Here is a 19,438-nt window from a genome sequence, read left to right as displayed (position 1 = left end):
ATATATATATATATATATATATGGGTATATATATATATATATGGGTATATATATATATATGGGTGTGTGTATATATATAGATAGATAGATAGATAGATATACTTTGCCACACCAACTCTACCAGAATGTTTTTTGAAAGATAAAATCATGAATGTGGCAAAGATTTTACAAAAGAGTTCACTGTGTAAGTATCATTGCTATTACAAACAGTGGCAAAAGTTTGAAATTACCTAAATGCCTAACCAATGGGGCTCAGTAAATGAATAAGGGCATGCATTGGAATGCTGTGCAGTTGCTAAAACTTATATTACAGAAGTTAAATGACAAGATGTTAATACTATTGAAACAGAAAAATCAATTTATCTCCTCCCCCCAGTGTATGTGTGTGTGTATAGAAGAATATCCCAGGTGTATACAAACACACACACACACACACACACACACACACACACACACACACAGTGAAAGGGATATATATTAAAGGGGTAACAGTGACTAGTGACTGGTTCTGGGTAGAATTATACACAATTTTAATTTTTGCAATAATAAAATAAGTACTAATCATTATTTGCTAAGTATCTTATGAAATATCAGGCACTGTTCTAAATTTTACCTATCCATCTATCTGTCTAACAAATCATTTAATTCTCATAAACACCCTAGGAATGAGATTAACTAAATTCTTCAAGGTTGCACAGCCAGTAAGAGGGGAAGCTGGGATTCAAACCCAGGGACTGTGGCTGCAGAGCCTGAAATCTTAACCACTATGCTATAAGATCGTATTGTTTAGTCCATAGATTCTAAATTTTCTATCATGGTTACATCACATATAAAAGGAAAGAAAGCTATTTGAAAAAAATAACTAACCATATAAATAACCTAACCATAAAATTTAAGAGCTGTCATCATTGTAGGGAAGGAATATGGATATTTAAAAATTCTCCTATTTGTCTAGATTTTTCAAATTTCCTTTAAGGAATATGAATTGCTTTTAAAATTTTAAGGGAAAAAACGTCTCAACTAAGGTTAAACAAAGCATGGCGTCAGAGTTTTAAAGCCATTCCTGAAAGGACGAGTCCAAGGATCCTGAAGACTCCAGTGCGGAGGCAGCCAACTGCTTGTGGACCAGAGGCAGGAGGGGACAGCCAGAGGTAGGAGGAAAGGACCAGAGGCAGGAGGGAGGGGCCAGTGAGAGAAGGGAGGGGCCATAGCAGGAGGGAGGGGCCATAGCAGGAGGGAGGGGCTACAGGCAGGGGGAGGGGCTAGAGGCAGGAGGGAGGGGGCAGTGGGAGACCACCTGTGAACTCGGTGAGGTGAGGGCGCAAGAAGGACCCTTCTACATCTATGCTAGTGAAGCATTTCCATCCTTACCTTGCAGTGCCTCCTCATGCTCTCCCTCCAGGGCTCTTTGCTGTTCATCTAGTTTCTCTCGAAGCTCCAGCTCCCTCTCCTTCTCCACCTGGGGACAGAAAGTGGTAAGCAGCGTGAGATTGAGCAGGTTCAGCACAGCCTCGCTTATCCACTCCCGGAACCCTGGAGCTTTGCAGAGGCTGGTGATCAGAGTCCCACCCTGTCGTCTACGTGATGGGGACAATCTGAGTTCAGAGAGGGCACAAGGCCTCCAAGACACAGCAGATGTGGCTGACTTTGCTTCTTTAGGGCTTGGAAGGGGGCTCCTAGAGAACCGTCTAGGTGGAAGGCAAGTAGGGGTCTTCCAACCCTGATGCCCGCTCCAGGCAGGAAGTCTTTCTACTGCATCAGAGTGTTTCCCGACCTTTCATTGCATATAATGTACATAATGAATTACATGCAAGCAGTTACAAATATTTATTCAAAAGATAAAGGACTCCCTTCTTGGTAATGGAGTAAGAGATACTTACAACAACAAAATCAAAAGTTGGTCCTCACTCTGGGACTTAGCGAGGTTAGCTGAGCAGGAGGTTTTCCTGCTCAACACAGGTGGGGTTGTGTCACCTGGACTTACCTGTTGTGCCCATTTCTTCCTGTCCTCTTCGTGTTGCTGGAGAATTCTGGTTATATCCTTCTGGCACAGCTCAGCCTCCTCAGATGCGCACAGCTGGACAGTTGTGGCTGTGAGTGAGGAAGCAAAAAATGCACACAGAGCGGAGGAGAAGCCAGGGTCCGGCAGAGAGGATGTGGGAGGCCAGGGCTAAGGGATGAGAACTCCAGTGTCCACCTCAAGAACGGTTTCAGTTGGGAGATCAACCTCCAGAGGCCTCCCCAGCCCCGCACATCTCTCTGGCTTGGGAGACCCTCTTGAGTGCAGGAGCCGGTGGGCTCATTTTGTTGTCCTCTAGGATCTACAGCAGAGCTGGTAACTTGCAGGCCAGACTCAGCCCGTAAAGGTGCAATTTGCTCTAGCTAATATCTAAATTTAAAAAAATAATTAGTTGCAGGGTGCCTGGGCGGCTTAGTCGGGTAAGCGTCAGACTCATGATTTCGGCTCAGGTCATGATCTCGTGGTTTGCACGTTCAAACCCCTGCATCAAGCTCTGTGCTGACCATGCGGAGCCTGCTTGGGATTCTCTCTCTCTCCCTCTCTCTCTCTCTCTGCCCCTTCCCCACTCATGCTGTCTCTCTCCTCTCTCTCAAAATAAATAAGGAAATAAACATTTAAAAAAAATTAGTTGCTGAGGTTTACTAACTGGGCAGCTTTTACTTCATGTACAGATGTCTGTCCAACTTGTTTTCAAGGAGCAGGAGAACTGGCAGTGTATGAAGCTGAGGCCAGCCTGTCTCTTGCTTTGTCCAGGGTGTGGCTCTGCCATTTACCCCAGGCCTTGCCTCTCTCTCCTGGGGCTGCGTCATCACCTGCTTTACCTGCTGGGGCCTGAAGGTGTCTGAGTGTGTGACCCCTGACCTTTAGCAGGCCCCACCCCCAGCTGGAGGCAGAGGGGCTGCCATGAGTGGGAAGGAGGCGCCAACAGGAAGCTTCGCTCTTGCTTAGGGAAACTCCAAAACCCGCCCTGCCCACGCAGCTCTGAGTCCAGTAGGCTCTGGGTGTGACCTAGGGCATGACCCATCCTCTCTGTGCCTCAGTTACCCAATATGTGAAATCAGGATAATAATAATACCCACCTCACAGGGCTGTTGAGATAATTAAATCAGGAAACAATGGCAACAGCAATAATAATAGCAAGGTAAGGAATACAGAGAGCATATCATGCCCGGGAATGTGCCAGTCCCGTTCCAAGTGCCTCATGGGTACTACTCGCCTAGTCCCCGCAACAACCCAACATGGTGGGTACTGTCACTCTCCCCATTTCACAGACGAGGAAACTGAGAGACAGAGAAATGATGCAACTTGTCTAGGATCACCCAGTTCACAGTTGGGGAGAAGGGCTGTGAATACACTGTCTGACCCCACGGCAAACGCTCCTAACTACCACCGTATCCTGCCTGCTTATGCACAAAGAGCAGGAAGCATAGTGCCAGGCATTTAGAAGTAGCTCAGTAAATGTTCTTTATTGTTTACGGAATGTTCTCTGGATATTCATTATTGCTCATGACAAGCATTAGAGGGGCTGGCATTACTGGTGCGGTAGGTATTATTATTAACGTTAGTATTATTATTGCAGAGCTCCATCGACAGGGTTGGCAAAGGGCACGAGGAGAAAGGTGAGGAATGGGGCTCCAGGCAGGAAGCCAGCACTGGGGGAGTGAGTCAGTGCCCTGAGTCCTGGGGGATGGCAGTGGTCAAGTACAGAGAACCCCAGACTCAAACAAACCATTTGGCTCAGCATCCCAGACTTTGGTCCACAACCTGGCCCCAGCCAGGGAGAAGCTTATAAGACAGATATCGTCACCAACAATAGTCTTCAGCCCCACTCCCAGAGATTCTTAATTACTTGGTCAGTGGCGGGGCCCCAGAATCCATATCTTTGATGTTCCCCAAGTAATTCTTGTGCACAGGCAGGTTACAGAACCTCTGAATTCTGGTCCCATGGCTGATCTGGAACTTAAACTTCATCTATAATGTCCCTGACAGTCTTCAGCCTGTAACTGGACACTTTCAGAGACGAGAGCTCGTTTCATTACGAGGCAGCTCTGATGGTTCTAAAACAACAATCACACAAAAAATCCTTTGAGATTGAGCTGAATTCTGCCTGCCTGTTTCTGCCGCCTTGAAGCCCTTCTACTGACCTCTGAGTCACACTGAACAAGGCTTATCTTTCTTCTCTATGAGGGCACTTCAGACACTTGGAGAGAACTGTTGTGTTTTACTGCAGTATCTTCTTTCCAGGTAGAACATCCTCTGCTCCTTTAACTGCTCCTTATAGGACGTGGCTTCTAGATTCCTCACCAGCCTGATCTGCCTTCCACTGTACTCCCTCCAATTTTTCTGGATTCTTCTGAAAGTGTACTTTCCAGAAATAAACTCCGCACTCTAGGTATGGCATCAATAGCCAGGAACAGGCCAGTACAGGTCAGGACTATCACCTCCCTCATTTTAGACATGATACTCCTATTAATGTAACTTACTTAAGGTCTCATGAGATAATTAAACAGCTATATCACCTTTGTTGGTTATAAGGCAGGAAACCTCATGGATCGTGGGGAGGGCATATATAGGCCTGGCCACTCACCTGTGTCCCCATTGAGGGGACCTAGTTCCTGTGGCTGTGGTCTGGGTAGCTGATCTGGTTTGCGGCGCCTCTGGAAGAAAGGAGACAACAATGACGTGAGGGTAGAGGGTAGAGGTCAGTGTGAGGATGGGTGTAGGATCCTTCCAAAGGCAAGACAGAACTTCCAGTTATGCCAGAGCCTGCCCTGTATCCAGTTACTTAGGCTGCCTCCCCCACTAGCCAAAGGGGAAGGGGTTCCCCGAGCAGAATTTCTGATCATTTCCAGGCGAACCCTCACTGGGGAGTTCGATGCTAGTTGACCTGTCCTTAGAGCCTTGTGGTTTGTGCTGCCATCCACGGGGCCCTCCCTGCCCACCTCTTTCTTCTCCCAGGACTTGGCCAGACCTCCTGCTATTACCCTCAGTCCAGTTATGGCTGAAATTTCCCAACCTCTAGTTCAGAGACAATTCCCCTTTCCTCTCAGGGCCTATGGCTACCACAACTTCCTTCCAAGTTCCCCATATTGGGGACAAAGCATCAGAAGTCCAAGCCATGATTTTACATGCTTACTCTTTGTTAGAGGGGGGTATTCCCCCAACTATAAGGAGGCAGGGGTACTTACCTTGACTGATGGGGGGGGGAAGACGCCATACTCAGGATGTACCGGACACTATGATGTCTTATCTATATTATCTTAGCTAATCTTCAGAATGAACCTGGGAAATATGAATGTGCCCAATTTAAAGATCAGGAAGTTGAGGCCGAGTGACGTTAGGGCTCAACCAAAGCAGATTAGTGGATAATTGGCAGAGTCAGGTATCTTAGCCATACCTCTGGGCACGTTAACCAACTTTGGCCAGGATTGGTTGGATCGGATCAAAGGAGGGAACCGATGCCAAAGTCTATATCCCAAAGCAGTGTCAGTGGCACCCAGATAATCAAGTTTCATAAATCGTATTTTTTAATAGGAGAGTTGATATGGGTTGACAATCAAGAATGACTGAAACGCTGCTAGGAAGCATACTTCTGGTTGGGGAGGAAGAGAAGTCAAGGGAAGGCTTCTACAACCTTCTGCTTCTGCCCCACAGTGCCCAGCACAAAGCCTGGTACGTTGTGAGCCCCTGACAAGCTGGACCCAACCTGGCACCTCCCCTAGGCCCTGGTGCCTCAAATCTGCTCAGTGGCTGGGTATGCCTGACAAGTAGGTTTTCCTTTCACCCTGTTTAGACTCAGCTCCCCCTGCCCCGGGGAGCAGGGGTGCCTGGCCAGGGAACAAGCCAGGGAAGCTGTCAAAGCAGGAATCTGGGGAAGTGACGGGAGCCAGCCTCTCTATCCTGGGCTGCAGGAAGGAGGAGATAAATGGTTGTCTCATCCCTGTTGCCACGACTGGTTACACTAATCTGGGAATGTTTTTCATGGGACTGAGAATTCCTGAATTCCAGGCCTGGCTGGATAAATCTCTTCCCTCTTCTGGGCCCCTGCTCCCTCCTTTGTGAAGGAGAGGCAAGGAGGTCTTAGTCGATCCCCATGGTGTTCATACTCAGAGCCTATGACCTCAGATCCTCTCAATAGCACTGACAGGCAGGGCTATTACAGGTAAGGACACTGAAGCCCAGGGAGGTAAGCCACCATCACACTGTGCCAAAATCAACATCAGGACCAGGTCTCTGCACTGGGGTGCCTGGGTGGCTCAGTCAGTTAAGCGTCTGACTTCGGCTCAAGTCATGAACTCACGGTTCCTGAGTTCGAGCCCTGTGTTGGGTTCTCTGCTGTCGGCATGGAGCCTGCTTGGGTTCCTCTTTCCCCTTTTCCCTCTGCCTCTCCCCTGCTCTCTCTGCCTCAAAAATAAATCAAATAAACATTAAAAAAAAAAAAAAAAAGAACCAAGCCTCAGCCCTTTAGAGACTGGAGCTGCGTGGTTAAGAACTCTGGGATTCTAGAATTACCCAGACCTGGATTCGAATCTTAAATCAAACCCTGTGTGACTGTATGGGCTCTTCAAACCTCGGATTTCTAATGTTGCTTTAAGGATTAGATGGGATAATGCACCTATAATGTCTGACATATTCTAAGAGCTCAAACATTGCCTGAGTTTGTTACTTTCTGAAGAACAAAGACCCTGAAATACTTTGAGAGATCTCCCTCAGACTGGCCTGAAGTCAGATCATAAAGCTCATGAGAAACTGTCGTCTCCCAAATAACAGCCACAGAGAAGTGAAAAACTCTTCTCCACGAACAGCCTCCAGACCACAGGCAGGATGTGACTGTGCGCTTGAGTCCCCAGATCCTAACGAAACCACTCCCAGGATTACTCCGTCAAATAACATCCAAGACTCATCACCATCCGTCCTCAGGCTACCGTCCTCCTCAGCCTCCTTCCTTCCTTAGTAAATATTTGTAAACATCTTCTTCCGATTATAGTAGTAGTAATAATTTATTCATTAAAGGAATGTTACCTATGCTTCCTGATATTTTAATTTTTCAAATATATTTATGAGCATTTACTACATGGCATTAAATATTCTGTACACATATTAATTTTCATGACTCAAACATTACATCCTTGTGGATGAGTTCAATCATTTAATGCATAATCTGCATGAGTATTTGAATTATTTCCATTTTTTAATTTCCGAATTATGCTTTAGTGAACATACTGACTTTTTTACATAGCCAAAGCTATGGGTTCTACCCTCCAGAAAGGTTAAAAGAACTCACCCACTAAAAGCACACAAGAAGGCCAGTGTCACTGCAACCTTGCCAACATGGAACAGTATCATTTTTACAAAATAATCGGCAAATTTGCTGGGCCCAACTAAACAGGCCTATTGTACTTCTGGTCCCAATATGCACATCCACGTGTCCAAGAGCATCCCAAGCTGCTCAAGACCATCCCAGCATGACGTACACTCTCAGGCTTCTGGGCTGAGTTCATGTAACATTTCTCCTCGGTCTCTCCCCAGGGCTGAGTTAGTTCCTATCAGCTCTATGCTCCAGTGTGTGTTCAGACACCCATGTGAGTACCTACCTGGCTACCCAGGTTTCTCCAGCTAGGCCAAGGGGCTCCTTGAGGACCAGGACCATTTTTGAAATCCACTTGGGATTTGTCCAGGCATGTGTGTTAGGATGCCCAGAACAGTATTTCTAGGAATGTGGCCTATGGGCCTCCCGTATTAGAACCACCTAGAGTGCTTGTTTAACGCAGCCCGCAGGCCCAGTTCTAGACCCACAGAATCCAAGGGTGGTACACGTGCCAGGAAGCTCCCATCTGCCCATCTGTGCAGGTGGTTCGGATATCACGAAAGCCTGGGGACACAGAGCCCAGGGCCGAGTAGGAATTGATAAGCAACTACTGCATGGAAAATCCCCAGGTTGGGACTCTGGCAGCTTCCTCCTCAGAGGCCACGGAGCAGAGTTCACCCTGCAGTGGGAGAGGACAGGAGCTGGGAGGGGAACACAAGAATTTCTCCTTCCAAAAGCAGAGCGGGGAGGCCCAGGGCTGGGGGTGGGGCATTCGGACTGAGCTCTGGAGGAGGGCTAGCAAGGTCAGTGGGGTTTCCTGAGTTAAGAGAAACTTGGGAGAAGAGAGCTCGAGGGGCAGCTGGCAGCACAGGACGTAGGGAGAACACAGGACTGGGGGAGACACCTGGAGACCCGGGTTCCAGCTTTACTATGAGACATTAGGCAAGTCCCCCACACTGGTCCTCAGTTTCTCTATCTGTCATGCACCAGGGTTGGAACAGGTGTTCTCTTCAGTTCCTTTGAACTCAAGGGCAGCCCTTCAACTAACAAGGCTGGAAACAGGGCCTTTATATCTTGGCAGCAACCATGGTTGTGGGGCCCATCTTCTTGTTCAAGCAGACCAGACCCCTGCCTTGGGTTCAACCTGAAGCAAACCTGGTCTGTAACGGGATGTGGCACAGTCAGGGCAGAGAGGGAGGGCGGTGCCAGATGAGCTCCCATCGGGTCTAGTGAGACCCCTCGAATATGCTTGCATTTTGAAGGGTAAACTGACAAACTGAATGCATCCAGAAGGAGGTGACAAGACGTGGCAGGAGGCACGAAACCAAAGTATGGGAGGTGCTATGAACAGAACAAGTTGGTCCGCCTCAAGAACAGACAAGAAAACCTGGCCACCACAGGACTATCCTAAGGTGGAAGCTCTAGTGTGTGGCCCACAGCCTTGGAGGGCAGGACTGTGGCTGAGGACTAGAAGTTTCGAGAAGTTTCAGTTCAGCATGAAGAAGAATTTCAGAACTGTCCCCGGAACAGAGATAAGCTGCCTTACTAGAGGTTGGGGTTTGGCGGTGGTAGTGAGTTCTCTGTCACTGGTAGTGTGCAAGAAGAGGCAACCTTCATTTCGCAGGTTGGACTGAGAGATCACAGCGGACCTTCAACTCCAACAGTCTGAAATTCTGTGAAGTATCCTTGATGTTCAGCAAGGAAAGACCTCCGCTAAGCATAAAGTGCAGATGGGATGTGAAACCCACCAGCATTAACATTGTATCAGAGGGCTCTGTTGAGTATTACCCGGGTTGTAGTACTTTGTAGTACAGGTGAATTTCCATAGTCTACTTCCCTCAAATTGTGAGCGCACCAGGCAAGAGTGAGTAAGGCAGAAGGAGCTGCCCAGCTCTTCCTCACCTTGGGACTCCTGCTACGGTGGAAGCCAAGGGCAGCCCTGAGGATAGCTCAGCCTCCTGAAGACACTTTAGGACCATCACTAACCTCACTGTGGGGACCATCACTCCATGCTTTCCGTGGGCCTTCGGGCTTTGTGTATTTCTGATGGATTGGTATGACATATGCCCTCGTTATTCCTGCTTAGCTTACAGAGTTCAGTAACCAAAGGACCCTTTAGTTACCTGTTCCTTTCCTGTCCCCTAACTTGCCTTGGCCGCATAGTTCTATCACACCTATTCTGGCCGAGGAACGCTTCCTGGGACCCAGAAGGCAGGATTGGAAGGGCCCCTGGAGACAGTTTATTCCAATCCCCACCTCCTATTTCCAGATGGAAAACCTGAGGCCCAGTGGTGGGATGGGCAGCATTTGCCAGAGGCCTCAAAGCAGGGGAGCAGAGCCCTAATGAGAACCCGGATTCAAGGAGGCTGGAGGCCCTTCCGTTTCCTTTATGCAAACACCAGATTGATCCCAGTAGCTGAAGTGTAGGGGACAGATGATTTGGGGCCTCGAGGGACTCAGTCCTTGCAGTATCTGAGCTGCCTTTCCTGTGTCTGGACTCAGCATGGGTGGGGCCCCACACCAGTAGTTTCAGAAGCTTACCAACCACAGGCCAAGCCTATTGGCTGAGGTAGAGGCAGGAAGGAGGTGGGGGTGGAGGCCCCAAGGGCCCCCTCCAGAAGCGGGAGGAAAGGCAAGGCCTAAAAGTTCAGGGCGGTTGAGAAATTAGCGTTCCCACCCAAATCACAGAGGCTCTGATCACCATACACAAAGGCCTCAGCTTCCCTACCTCTAAAATGGGCAGAAGTATTTTGCCAAAGTAATGCCGGAATTTGATTTCATTTTCCCAGTACCTGGGGCGGTGAAGATTTAGTTCAATTTGTTCATATCATACAGCATGGGGTCAGCCACAACTGACTGCCCCGGGGATACAGATCAGTGTGGTGATACGACCGACCTAAAGGGAGGAGGGCCAGCCTGCACTCGGCTGGGCTGGGGGGCCACCGCCTATTCTCTGAACACCTGTGATGCCCCCAGAGCACCCCAGTCAGGGGCGGATGTGGTCTCGACTGCTCCTATCTGATCGACTGATGAATGAGACCTCAGGGGAGGACAGAACCACCTGCCTCTTAAGCACCAGCACTACTGAGTCAGACCATGGCAGTCGGCGCGGCAGGCCTTGAATGCAGAGCTCATCCTCATTCACAGACAAGAGAGGCTGAGGCCCAGACAAAGGCTTTCCAATGCACCACATTCCTTTTCTTCCTCCCCAGAGCCTACCTTTTCCGGCCCCCTACCAGCTTCCCAGGGCATCTGCCAGTTCTGATCACCTTAGAGGGCCTGGTGCTGGACACGGCAGTCTGCACCATTTCTGGCATTTGGGTCAGTCTGAGACCCTGAAGGAGTGGGGCAGAAAACGACGTCAGTGGCCAGGGCAGGGCAAGAGATGTGCCGAGAGCACAGGTAACCCTGCCAGACAGCCACCTTGCTCCCCAACCCAATGGCAAACTCCCCAGTGGGTGTTCAGAGTCAAAACCCTGGTTTGCCACGTGCCTGCTGTGTGACCTTGGGAAAGTACCCTACCCTCTCTGGGCTTCTGTTTCCTCCTCTTTCTGGCACGGAGTTGGGCAATGGGATACAACGGAGTCCTTCTGGTTTTGACACGCTTGGGATGTAGAAGAAGGGGCAGAGGGAGGTCATCCGGACACCTCATCCTGTGTCAATCCCGTCACACTCGTTTGCTCCGGGCAGAGCAGGGCAGGTGATCTGACACACTCAGCCATCAACCCTTGCATGACGAGGGCTTCTCCAGAGGACAAGAAAGGAGGTGCCTTTGCTCAGGAGGGCCTGGGTGGGTGTCCTGCACCCTTCACACCACCCTCTGTTCTCGAGTAGCCCCCGTGGGGAAGCAATAAAAGGAAGGGCAAGATGACAGGGACCTCAGCAGCCACCCCAGGTTACAGGCGGCATACCCCACCCCCCTGCAATCGCAGGGCTTAGCAGAGAGGGGCCCGTCAGTGAGGACATGGCACCACCAGGGCGCTCACAGCAGAGTCGTTTGTAACAGAGTCACACTGGAAACCAGCCTCACGTCTGTAGTGGGGGCTGGCTCGATACACTAAGATACATAATACTCTGCGATGTCACTTGTAAGTTTAAAAACTGAAGCACATGTTACATACCCAGTTGGAAAGGCATCTGGTAGACCACCAATATGCAAATAAACTATTTCTACTGCGCACAAAAGAACAGAGTAAAGGGCCAAGAAAAGCACAAGTTGATGGCACTTGTTTGTCATCTCCAGAGAAAGGACGGAGATTGCTGTGGCCAAGGAGGGGTAGCATTAGTTTTACCTTAATTCTTAGGACTTTTTAAACAACAGTGTATTCCGGGGTGCCTGGGTGGCTCAGTCAGTTAAGCGTCCGACTTCAGCTCAGGTCATGATCTCACGGTTCGTGGGTTTGAGCCCCGTGTCGGGCTCTGTGCTGACAGCTTGGAGCCTGGAGCCTGCTTCGGAATCTGTGTCTCTCTGTCTCTCTGCCCCTCTCCTACTCATGCTCTGTCTCTGTCTCTCTCTCTCTCTCTCTCAAAAATAAAGTAAAAACATAAAAAATAAATTAAAAAAACCCACAACAGTGTATTTAAACTTTACTTGTGTGCAAAGAAATTAACGAGAAGAAACATCTCTCTCTGAGCCTAAAAGCAGCCGTGGCAGTCCTTTTACAGATGGAGAAGCCAGGGCCCAGGGAGAGGACCTCCTATCTGCCATCCCACAGCAAGTTAGTGGAAGAGGCAGGAGTCAGTCCACTGCTGACTCCCAGGGCGGCCCTTTCCTCTGCAGGTGCCGTGGCTGGTGGCCGGTGGCCAAAAGCATCTGGGCCTCCTCGTCCAAGCACCTCCGCGTTTGCCACGCTCCCTACTCTTCTGGTGAGCCATGGGTCCAAGGGTGGGCTCTTGCTGTCCACCTTGACTGCTGGCAAGGCAGGGGCGAAGGCTGAGCGCGAGGGTGGGAGCCATTAACCCGAAGACATACAAGCTCCCCAGGGCTGCTGCAGCAAATCACCACAAAGACGGAGCCTTAAAACGGAGTGTGCTCTCCCACAGTTCTGGAGGCTACAAGTCCAAAAGCAAGGTTGTCAGGTGAGTGGGTTCCTTCTGGAGGTTCTGAGGAAGAATCCGTTCTAGCTCCTTCTCCTGGCTTCTGGCAGTTGCCAGCAAGTCTTGGTGTCCCTTGGCCTGTGCGTCCGCATCCTTCCAATCTCTGCTTCTGTTACCGCATGGCCTTCTCCCTGTCCAAATTTTCCTGTTCTCATGAGGATAACTGTCATTGGATGAAGGCCCATCCTAATCCAGTATGACCTCATCCTAACTGGATCCCATCTCCAAAATAAGGTCACATTCATAGGTTCTAGGTACACATGAGTTGGGCGGGGGCGGGGGGGGGGGGTACAGATAAATTTCCAGTACAGATAAATTTCCTGATGTCAAGGCTATTTCCTTAAGGAGCGGCAGCAGGTAGGGTGGTGTGGAGCCGTGGAGAAATGGCAAGGAAGTCTACGAGGTTCTGGCACACTCAGTGAAAGAACTCCACCATTGGGGAGAGGGAGACGTGGAAGTAGGTCAGGTTGTACATCACTTATCTGGGGGAAAGCATGGCCGTGGGAGGGGTGTTTTAGGTATTGTAAGGCATCTGGCCTAGATGTTCGGGAAGGTTCAGGTTTGAAAATAAAGCGACAAGATCAACGATTTTCAGGGATTAAAATTCACCTGGCGAGAAATGCCAGGTGACTTGTCTTCAGGTCATGGGCAGGTTTAGATCTCCACACACTGAAGAAGGATGGATGCTCTCTTGCGCCTTCTCTCTGCCCACCGTGTGCTCACAGGGGCTCCCCCTGCTCTCCCTCCGGGTCCTGCTCTCCCTCCAGGTCATCCTGCACGGTTCACAGTGCTCTGAGGGTAGAGGACACTGAGAAGACAAAGATGGAACCCCAAATGCCCCCAGAACTCGGGCCAACCATCAGGTTCTTCCTTTTATTGGAGGATGTTCCTACTTTTTCCCGGTTTCTTCTTCGAACATGAATGTTTTACCGAGGCCCCTTAGAAACCCTTTCCTAGGCAGATTTCAGACACTCGTTTACTACCTGATCTACGAATACTGAGAGGTCAGGTGGCCATCCCCCCCCCCCCCCCCCCCCGCCCCCGCCCCGGCCCAAGAGTGTCACCAGCTTGACCGACATAGCAGCCTGCTTCTGGGCAACTAATTTGAAGTTTTATCTTTCCTGTTCTCTTTACAACAACAACAACAACAAAAGACATGAAGCACAGGCCCCAAACTCAACACCCAATTTTGGCAAAGATGCAAGTCTTTAGGTGGCTGGGGGCCCTTGAGGGACCTATGCCAGCCACCTGGGAATTCAACTACAAAGGAAAAGAACAGAATTAAAAACATGTACATGTGCAGAAAATGTGTGCCAAAGATTGAGTCTCTAAGGCAAGGATTATTAGAAATTTTTCTAATCATCTTAGGTCACAGGGTACAGATGTCCCTTTATAAAACAGAAATCTGGCTTTCAATCTCACAAGATTTTCAGAATGCATATGTATGGAAGCCCGTAAGGGCTTTAGCTGGCATGATTTTACGGATTGGGCAAAAATCATTAGCTCGGAGGCTACATACACACCAACGTCTCCACGATGCTTGGGGCAGAGGGCTCGGTGCCCAGGAAAGTCAGCTTCCTTTCATACTCCCGACCACCCCACCCTCAGCAAACCAAGCTAAAAGGTCAGATTTGCCCTGTTCCTACTGACCAGATGTCAGGGGCCCGGACTTTCCTATTTCCCACTTACCCCAAAACAACTGTCTAGCCCCCATTCCACCAACCTTCAAAACCCAGCTGTCTCAGGAAGCCACCCCTCAGTCCCTCTGCTCCCCTCTGAGCTCAAAGCCACCCTCTCCCTCCTTAGCATGAAAACACAAGGATGCTCATGAAAAATGAGCACAGGACTAGGGCATATAAACAACCAAGGGTCCAAACTGGTTAAATAAGCCATGGAACATCCACAGAATATTAGGTGGCCATTAAAAATCATGTTTCCGTGGACGATTTAACAAAAATGCACCCAGCAAAATATTAACTAGAGTATAGCCACTTTAAAATATATTCCTGGGGCACGGGGGTGGCTCAGTCAGTTGAGCATCCAACTCTCGATTCTGGCTCAGGTCATGATCCCAGGGTCATGGATCCCTGCTGAGTGTGGAGCCTGCTTAAGATAATCTCTCCCACTCCCTCTGCCCCTCCCCTGCGTGTACCCACATGCGCACTCTCTAGAAAAATATATATATATTCCCAATTGTGTAAAAATAGTCACCCTCATGTATATTATATATATAGTAGGGAAAATAGAATGACACTGAAATATACACAGAGGCTATGTCTTAATGGTGGGATTAAAAGTGATTTTTAAAGTTCTTTGTTTTTCCAAGTTCCGAAATTTTGCCTTAAACATTGTAATAATCAGAATTAGATTTCTTAAGCGGAATCCTAAATATTTGCTAGTCCTAATCCCCCCTTCTGTTGTCAAAATGTCACCTGACCTCTGCTTGAACTCCTCCAGAGACGGAGAACTCACTACCTTTCTTCCCCATGAGAAGTAGAATCTGGCTTCCTTTAGCTTCCCCTCACTGGTCACAATTCTGCCTTCTGGAACAACAGAGAACAAGGCTGCTCCCCAAGCCCCCTTGGCAACGCTTCAGAGGGCTGGAGGTAACGGCCAGCCTCTAGGCTTCATTGCCCCAATCCCCAAAGCCTTCCAAGGACATTCATGTCCCCCTGTTTCTCACATCCCTGTTTGCTTTCTTCGGGTCCAATCCAGGCAGTGATGTCCTTAAAGTATAACTGGGTCTCCCTTTTGACATTATGCACACGCCCTCTTATCAACAGCACACTACTTGCCAGCCCGTGTATCAGGGACTCTCCTGCGTGCATTCTTTCATCTAATCTCTAGAACAACCCTATGACCTGGCAGCTAACCTCATGCCTATCTTACAGATGGAGAAACCGAGGCACGAAGAAGCCATGTCCTTTCCACGGTCACTTCATGGACCTGCAACAGAGCCAGGACTGAAGCAGCACCTAGCCCAGAGCCTGCTGTGCCGAGGGAAGAAAACAATGTGTGAACCCAGCTCTAAAGCCCACACCCTTAGCGTCCATGGTTTTGTTTCGGAATTATTTATGCCTAGGCCTGGGCTCTTCCACGTCAATCACTTCTGCAGCCCTCCCTCTTTCTCTCTCCTGGCCTGCTACACGGAAGTGTTCATGAAGGGCTCCTGAAAGACACCCATTGAGGACCCAGCTGTGGGAGCAGGACCAAGTGAGTTCTCTGACACTCTACTCAGGGCTGAGGTGCTGGGGCCAGAGCCAAAGCCCGGGGCACTGGGCAGTTCTGACATCATGCCAGGCACACACACAGGGGGGCCACTGCGAGGCACTGGGAGCCCCTCCCCACCCCTGGTAAGCTATCGGGGTTGGAAGGTCCCTCTGTACTCCCGTGTCACTTCTACAGGCAAGTCCATGGAAAATTTGTTTCCTTAGTCCCTCCCCTCTGTCCATCCTCTGCCCAAGGCCTCCTGGGGACATGACCACATCACCCATGGTCTCAGTCAAGATGGGTTTAGGAAGGACCACGTGGTGTGGATGGCTCCAGAGCACCCAGCTGCCAGCGATCCCCACTCAGGCATTTGTCAGGATGTCAACTCGTCCCAATCAGTGGCTTAGCCTCAGGTCGGGTCTCTCAGCTAAGGCCACCAGGCACAGGAGACTACAGAACTCAGCAAACCCTCTCATCCCTGAACTTGGAAGGACAGAGAGGTCCTAGTGGTCAAGCCCCTGTCCGTAGCCAGGGTAGTCCCCGCTGAAAGTTCCGGACTCATTCCTCGCCGCCTGTCACCTCCACTCTCCCCAAGGAGCCCCACCATACTGGGCTCTCTCTGGTTCAGCCTTGGCTCAGGCTCTTCCCTCTGCCTCGACTGTAACTCCTCCCAAACCTTCAGCACTCAGTCAAGGCATCCCCACACCATCCTTTGCCCCAATCCAAGGAGCCGTCCTGTATCTCTTGAGGCTGAAGGAGGTACTATTGTTGCACCCCAGGCTCACCCTGGCTTAGCCTGGCTCTTGTTTGCCCCCATTTGCTCACTCAAATATTTCCACAGCACCTGCTCTGTACCGGCGATGAGCATCAGGCCGGGTGCGGCAAACCAAGCTCAGCTGCACAGCTTTATCCCCAGCTGGCTCTATGACTTTGGACACATCACGCCTCTCTGAACCTTGGTGTCCTCACCTGTGAAGTGGTGAAGACCCTGCAGCTCAGCCTAGCTCCCAGGGCTTTTGCGAGGCCCGCAGGATGTGAGCGTGAGTACTCTGTCAACTGGCTCTAAGGGTGAGTCATCGTTGCCTCCATCTGACCCTTCTGTAGTCTGAGCTCATCTTTGCACTTCCCATCCTTAGAGCCCCGTGTCCCCCCAGGGGACTGACAGCCTGTGAGGATGGCCTTGGGAGCATCCTTGGATAAGACATTGGGCAGGAGCACAGCCTGCAGGGATGGAAACAGGCATGAACTTTAAACAGAACTGGCCTGTAAGTCCCGCCGCACAGGGGCAGGGACTGGTGTTGCTGGGGCAGGGAAGGAAGGCCAGACTGCCCTGAGGCCACAGAGTGAAGGCTTTGATGCCAAAGGGCTTTGGAATCACTAAGAAGCCACATGAAGCACAGAGTTGGGGTGGGGACAAAGAGCACTGGACTAGGGGGCTAGATACCCGGGGTCCACTCTAAGTTACTCCTTCCCTTCTCCAGGCCTTAACCTCCCATCTGTGTACTGGGTATATCAGCCCAGGCGGTACCCAGGGCCCTTTCCCACTCGGATAGTCTGTGTAGACTTGACTTGCCCTTCAAAGCTTGGGGCGGGAGGGTCCAGTTCAGGCTGTACCAAGGACAGACAGGGACAGCTGGTAAGGCTCTCAGAAGGGCCAGGAGGCAAGGGAACCCATGCTCACTGTTGGAAGGGTCATGCCTAGACCAGGGCTCCTCTTCCAGTCTCCTTCTGTCCCTGCTTAGATGGAAATCACACTCGGCTCACTTTGCAGACTCAGATGCTGACACGGGTTCAGAGAACACGGACCCTCAGACCCTTAGAAGTCATCCCATTCATCTCTCTTCCTCTCCACGCAGAGGGAGAAACTGAGGCCCCGAGAGGGCTGAGGGCTTGCTCGGGGATACACAGCCTGTTTATGGCAGAGCCAGAACTGACATCCACCTATCACCAGCTCATTCCAGTCGCAAGCCAGGCTCGGCTTTATCTGCCCACCATCCCTGTCAGCCAGCCCTCTGTTTCCACTGCTTCAGGCAAGCCTCAGTTTCCCTGTGGGAGTAAGGGAAGACGGGACTCTTTCTGGGTCAGAGCTTGGTGAGGTTTTTTGAACTAGGAATAAAGGAGGAGCAAGGAAAGTGGGAGAGGCATTGTACTTGGGGGGAAAACTCATCTTCCTGAACTAGAACTAGGTACAAGGCAGGGAAAGCTTGTCTGGCCTTAGCAAAGCAGGAGCAGAGAGCAGGGAGATTCAAGTTTTATGAAAAATAACTACATTTTATGGCAGCTTGGAGCCTCTCAAGGTCTCCAGAGGCTCATCAAGTTTATGGGACCACCTGTCCCCACCTGGCAGAAGGGCAGGCAGTAGTAGGAAGAGAAGTTAGAACTTGAGGGTCCCCTCTTCCCTCTCTGTGCCCGGGGCTGTCCCCCGAGGACAGTCCTCGGGCCCCAGGCTCTGACCTTCTGGGCTGGTCAGACCTCAAGGGGCAGCTGGGCCCACTGTCAGAAACCCGAGTCGAGTCTCCTGGGTCCTAACCCAGCTCCGAGGCCCCTCGGGGGAGGGACAGGAAGGAAAGGAAGGGCAGCAGCAGGCTGCAGATCTCCTCCCTCTTTGGCCCCTCCCAGCTACCCCCAGGACAGCCCACATGCACCGGCTTTGGGGCCTCGAGGAGGCTCCAGGCCGGCGCTTCTCAAACTTTAAAGCTTGTTGTGAGCACCCGGTATCTCGTTAAAAAAGTCAGGTTCTATTTTGGCAGGTCCGGGGCAGAGCCTGAGATTCTGCATTTCAAACAGGTCCCGGGTGGTGCCGCTGCTGTAAACCCGTGGACCATTCTGCGAGTAGCGGCCTTAGAGATAATCTGCCTCCGAACGGTGGGAAAAGCGGAAGGCCCAGAGAGGTCAAGTCACTAGTCCGTGGCCACACAGCGAAGCTGCGCCCAGACCGAAGGAAGAGGGCACCTGCCACAGCACTAGACATTTCCCTACTCAGGCAGCCGGAATTAGCTGCGCTTCCCGGGCCCGGGGGCCGTGTGGCTAAACTCGGCTGCCCCGCGCGGCTCAGCCCGGGGCCGGGGGGTTGGTGGGGGAAAGAGCGTCGCCCGGCCGAGCTTTCCCCGCCTCCCTCCGCGCCGGCCTCTGGCCGTCCTCCGCCTGGCACCCCGGGGCGGGGACCGGCGCGGGGCTGGCGGCGCCGACAGTCCCTGCGGCGGAGCGGTTCCGCACCCTCCTCCCCTCTGAAGGCAAACTTCGCCGCCGGAGCCCTTTACCTTTTTGGGGGCTTTGCAGCAGCTCGGCCGGCTGTGTCCGCAGCCCATCCTCCTCCGGGGACTCCCGGACGCCGCCTGCCTGCTCCGGGGGCCCCCGAGGACCCAGCCGCCCGGGCCCCGCCGCCCGCTGCGCGCCCGCCGGCCGGGGCTGCCGGCGAGACCCTGAAACTGAACCTGGAAGCGCAGACTTGAGTCGGAGCTGGGGCGGCCGCGCGCCGTAAATACCCGAAGAGCAGGGCCTCGGGGTTCGCGGTGGCACCGCCCGCGGCAAGTGACCAGACTCTCCGTAAATGGTGACAACTTTGGGCCAGGGCAGAGAAGATCCCTATGAACAATGGATGTTTTCCCCGACCCTTGGCAGAGACAAGGCCAGGAAGAAAAATGAAAACAATGACTTAGTAAACACAACAGCTACCATTTACTGGGAGCTGGGTCTGCCCTGGCTACTTTGTACATATTATTTTATTTTTTCCCATCTCCTTGCCACGAAGGTATTATTCCTTCCACTTTACAGGTTACGAAGACGAGGATCAGAGACGTGAT

General features: G+C 51.1%; 1 protein-coding gene across 1 annotated transcript in view; it reads right to left on the bottom strand.

Annotated features, from left to right (window-relative positions):
- Positions 1-19,078, bottom strand: part of CCDC69 (coiled-coil domain containing 69) — a 37,759-nt gene extending 18,681 nt beyond the window's left edge. Inside the window, exons 1-4 of the mRNA XM_047852688.1 lie at positions 18,896-19,078; positions 4,608-4,677; positions 1,985-2,091; positions 1,372-1,459 (exon numbers count right to left, since the gene is read on the bottom strand). Of these exons, the coding sequence (XP_047708644.1) occupies positions 1,372-1,459; positions 1,985-2,091; positions 4,608-4,677; positions 18,896-18,943 (313 nt within the window). The 5' untranslated portion in view covers positions 18,944-19,078. The remainder of the gene's footprint in view (positions 1-1,371; positions 1,460-1,984; positions 2,092-4,607; positions 4,678-18,895) is intronic.
- Between the last annotated feature and the right edge of the window lie 360 nt (positions 19,079-19,438).

This window comes from Prionailurus viverrinus, chromosome A1 (assembly GCF_022837055.1).
Source record: "Prionailurus viverrinus isolate Anna chromosome A1, UM_Priviv_1.0, whole genome shotgun sequence".
In the NCBI taxonomy this organism is placed as follows: Eukaryota; Metazoa; Chordata; class Mammalia; order Carnivora; family Felidae; genus Prionailurus; species Prionailurus viverrinus.
This window is presented reverse-complemented; position numbering and strand designations above follow the sequence as displayed.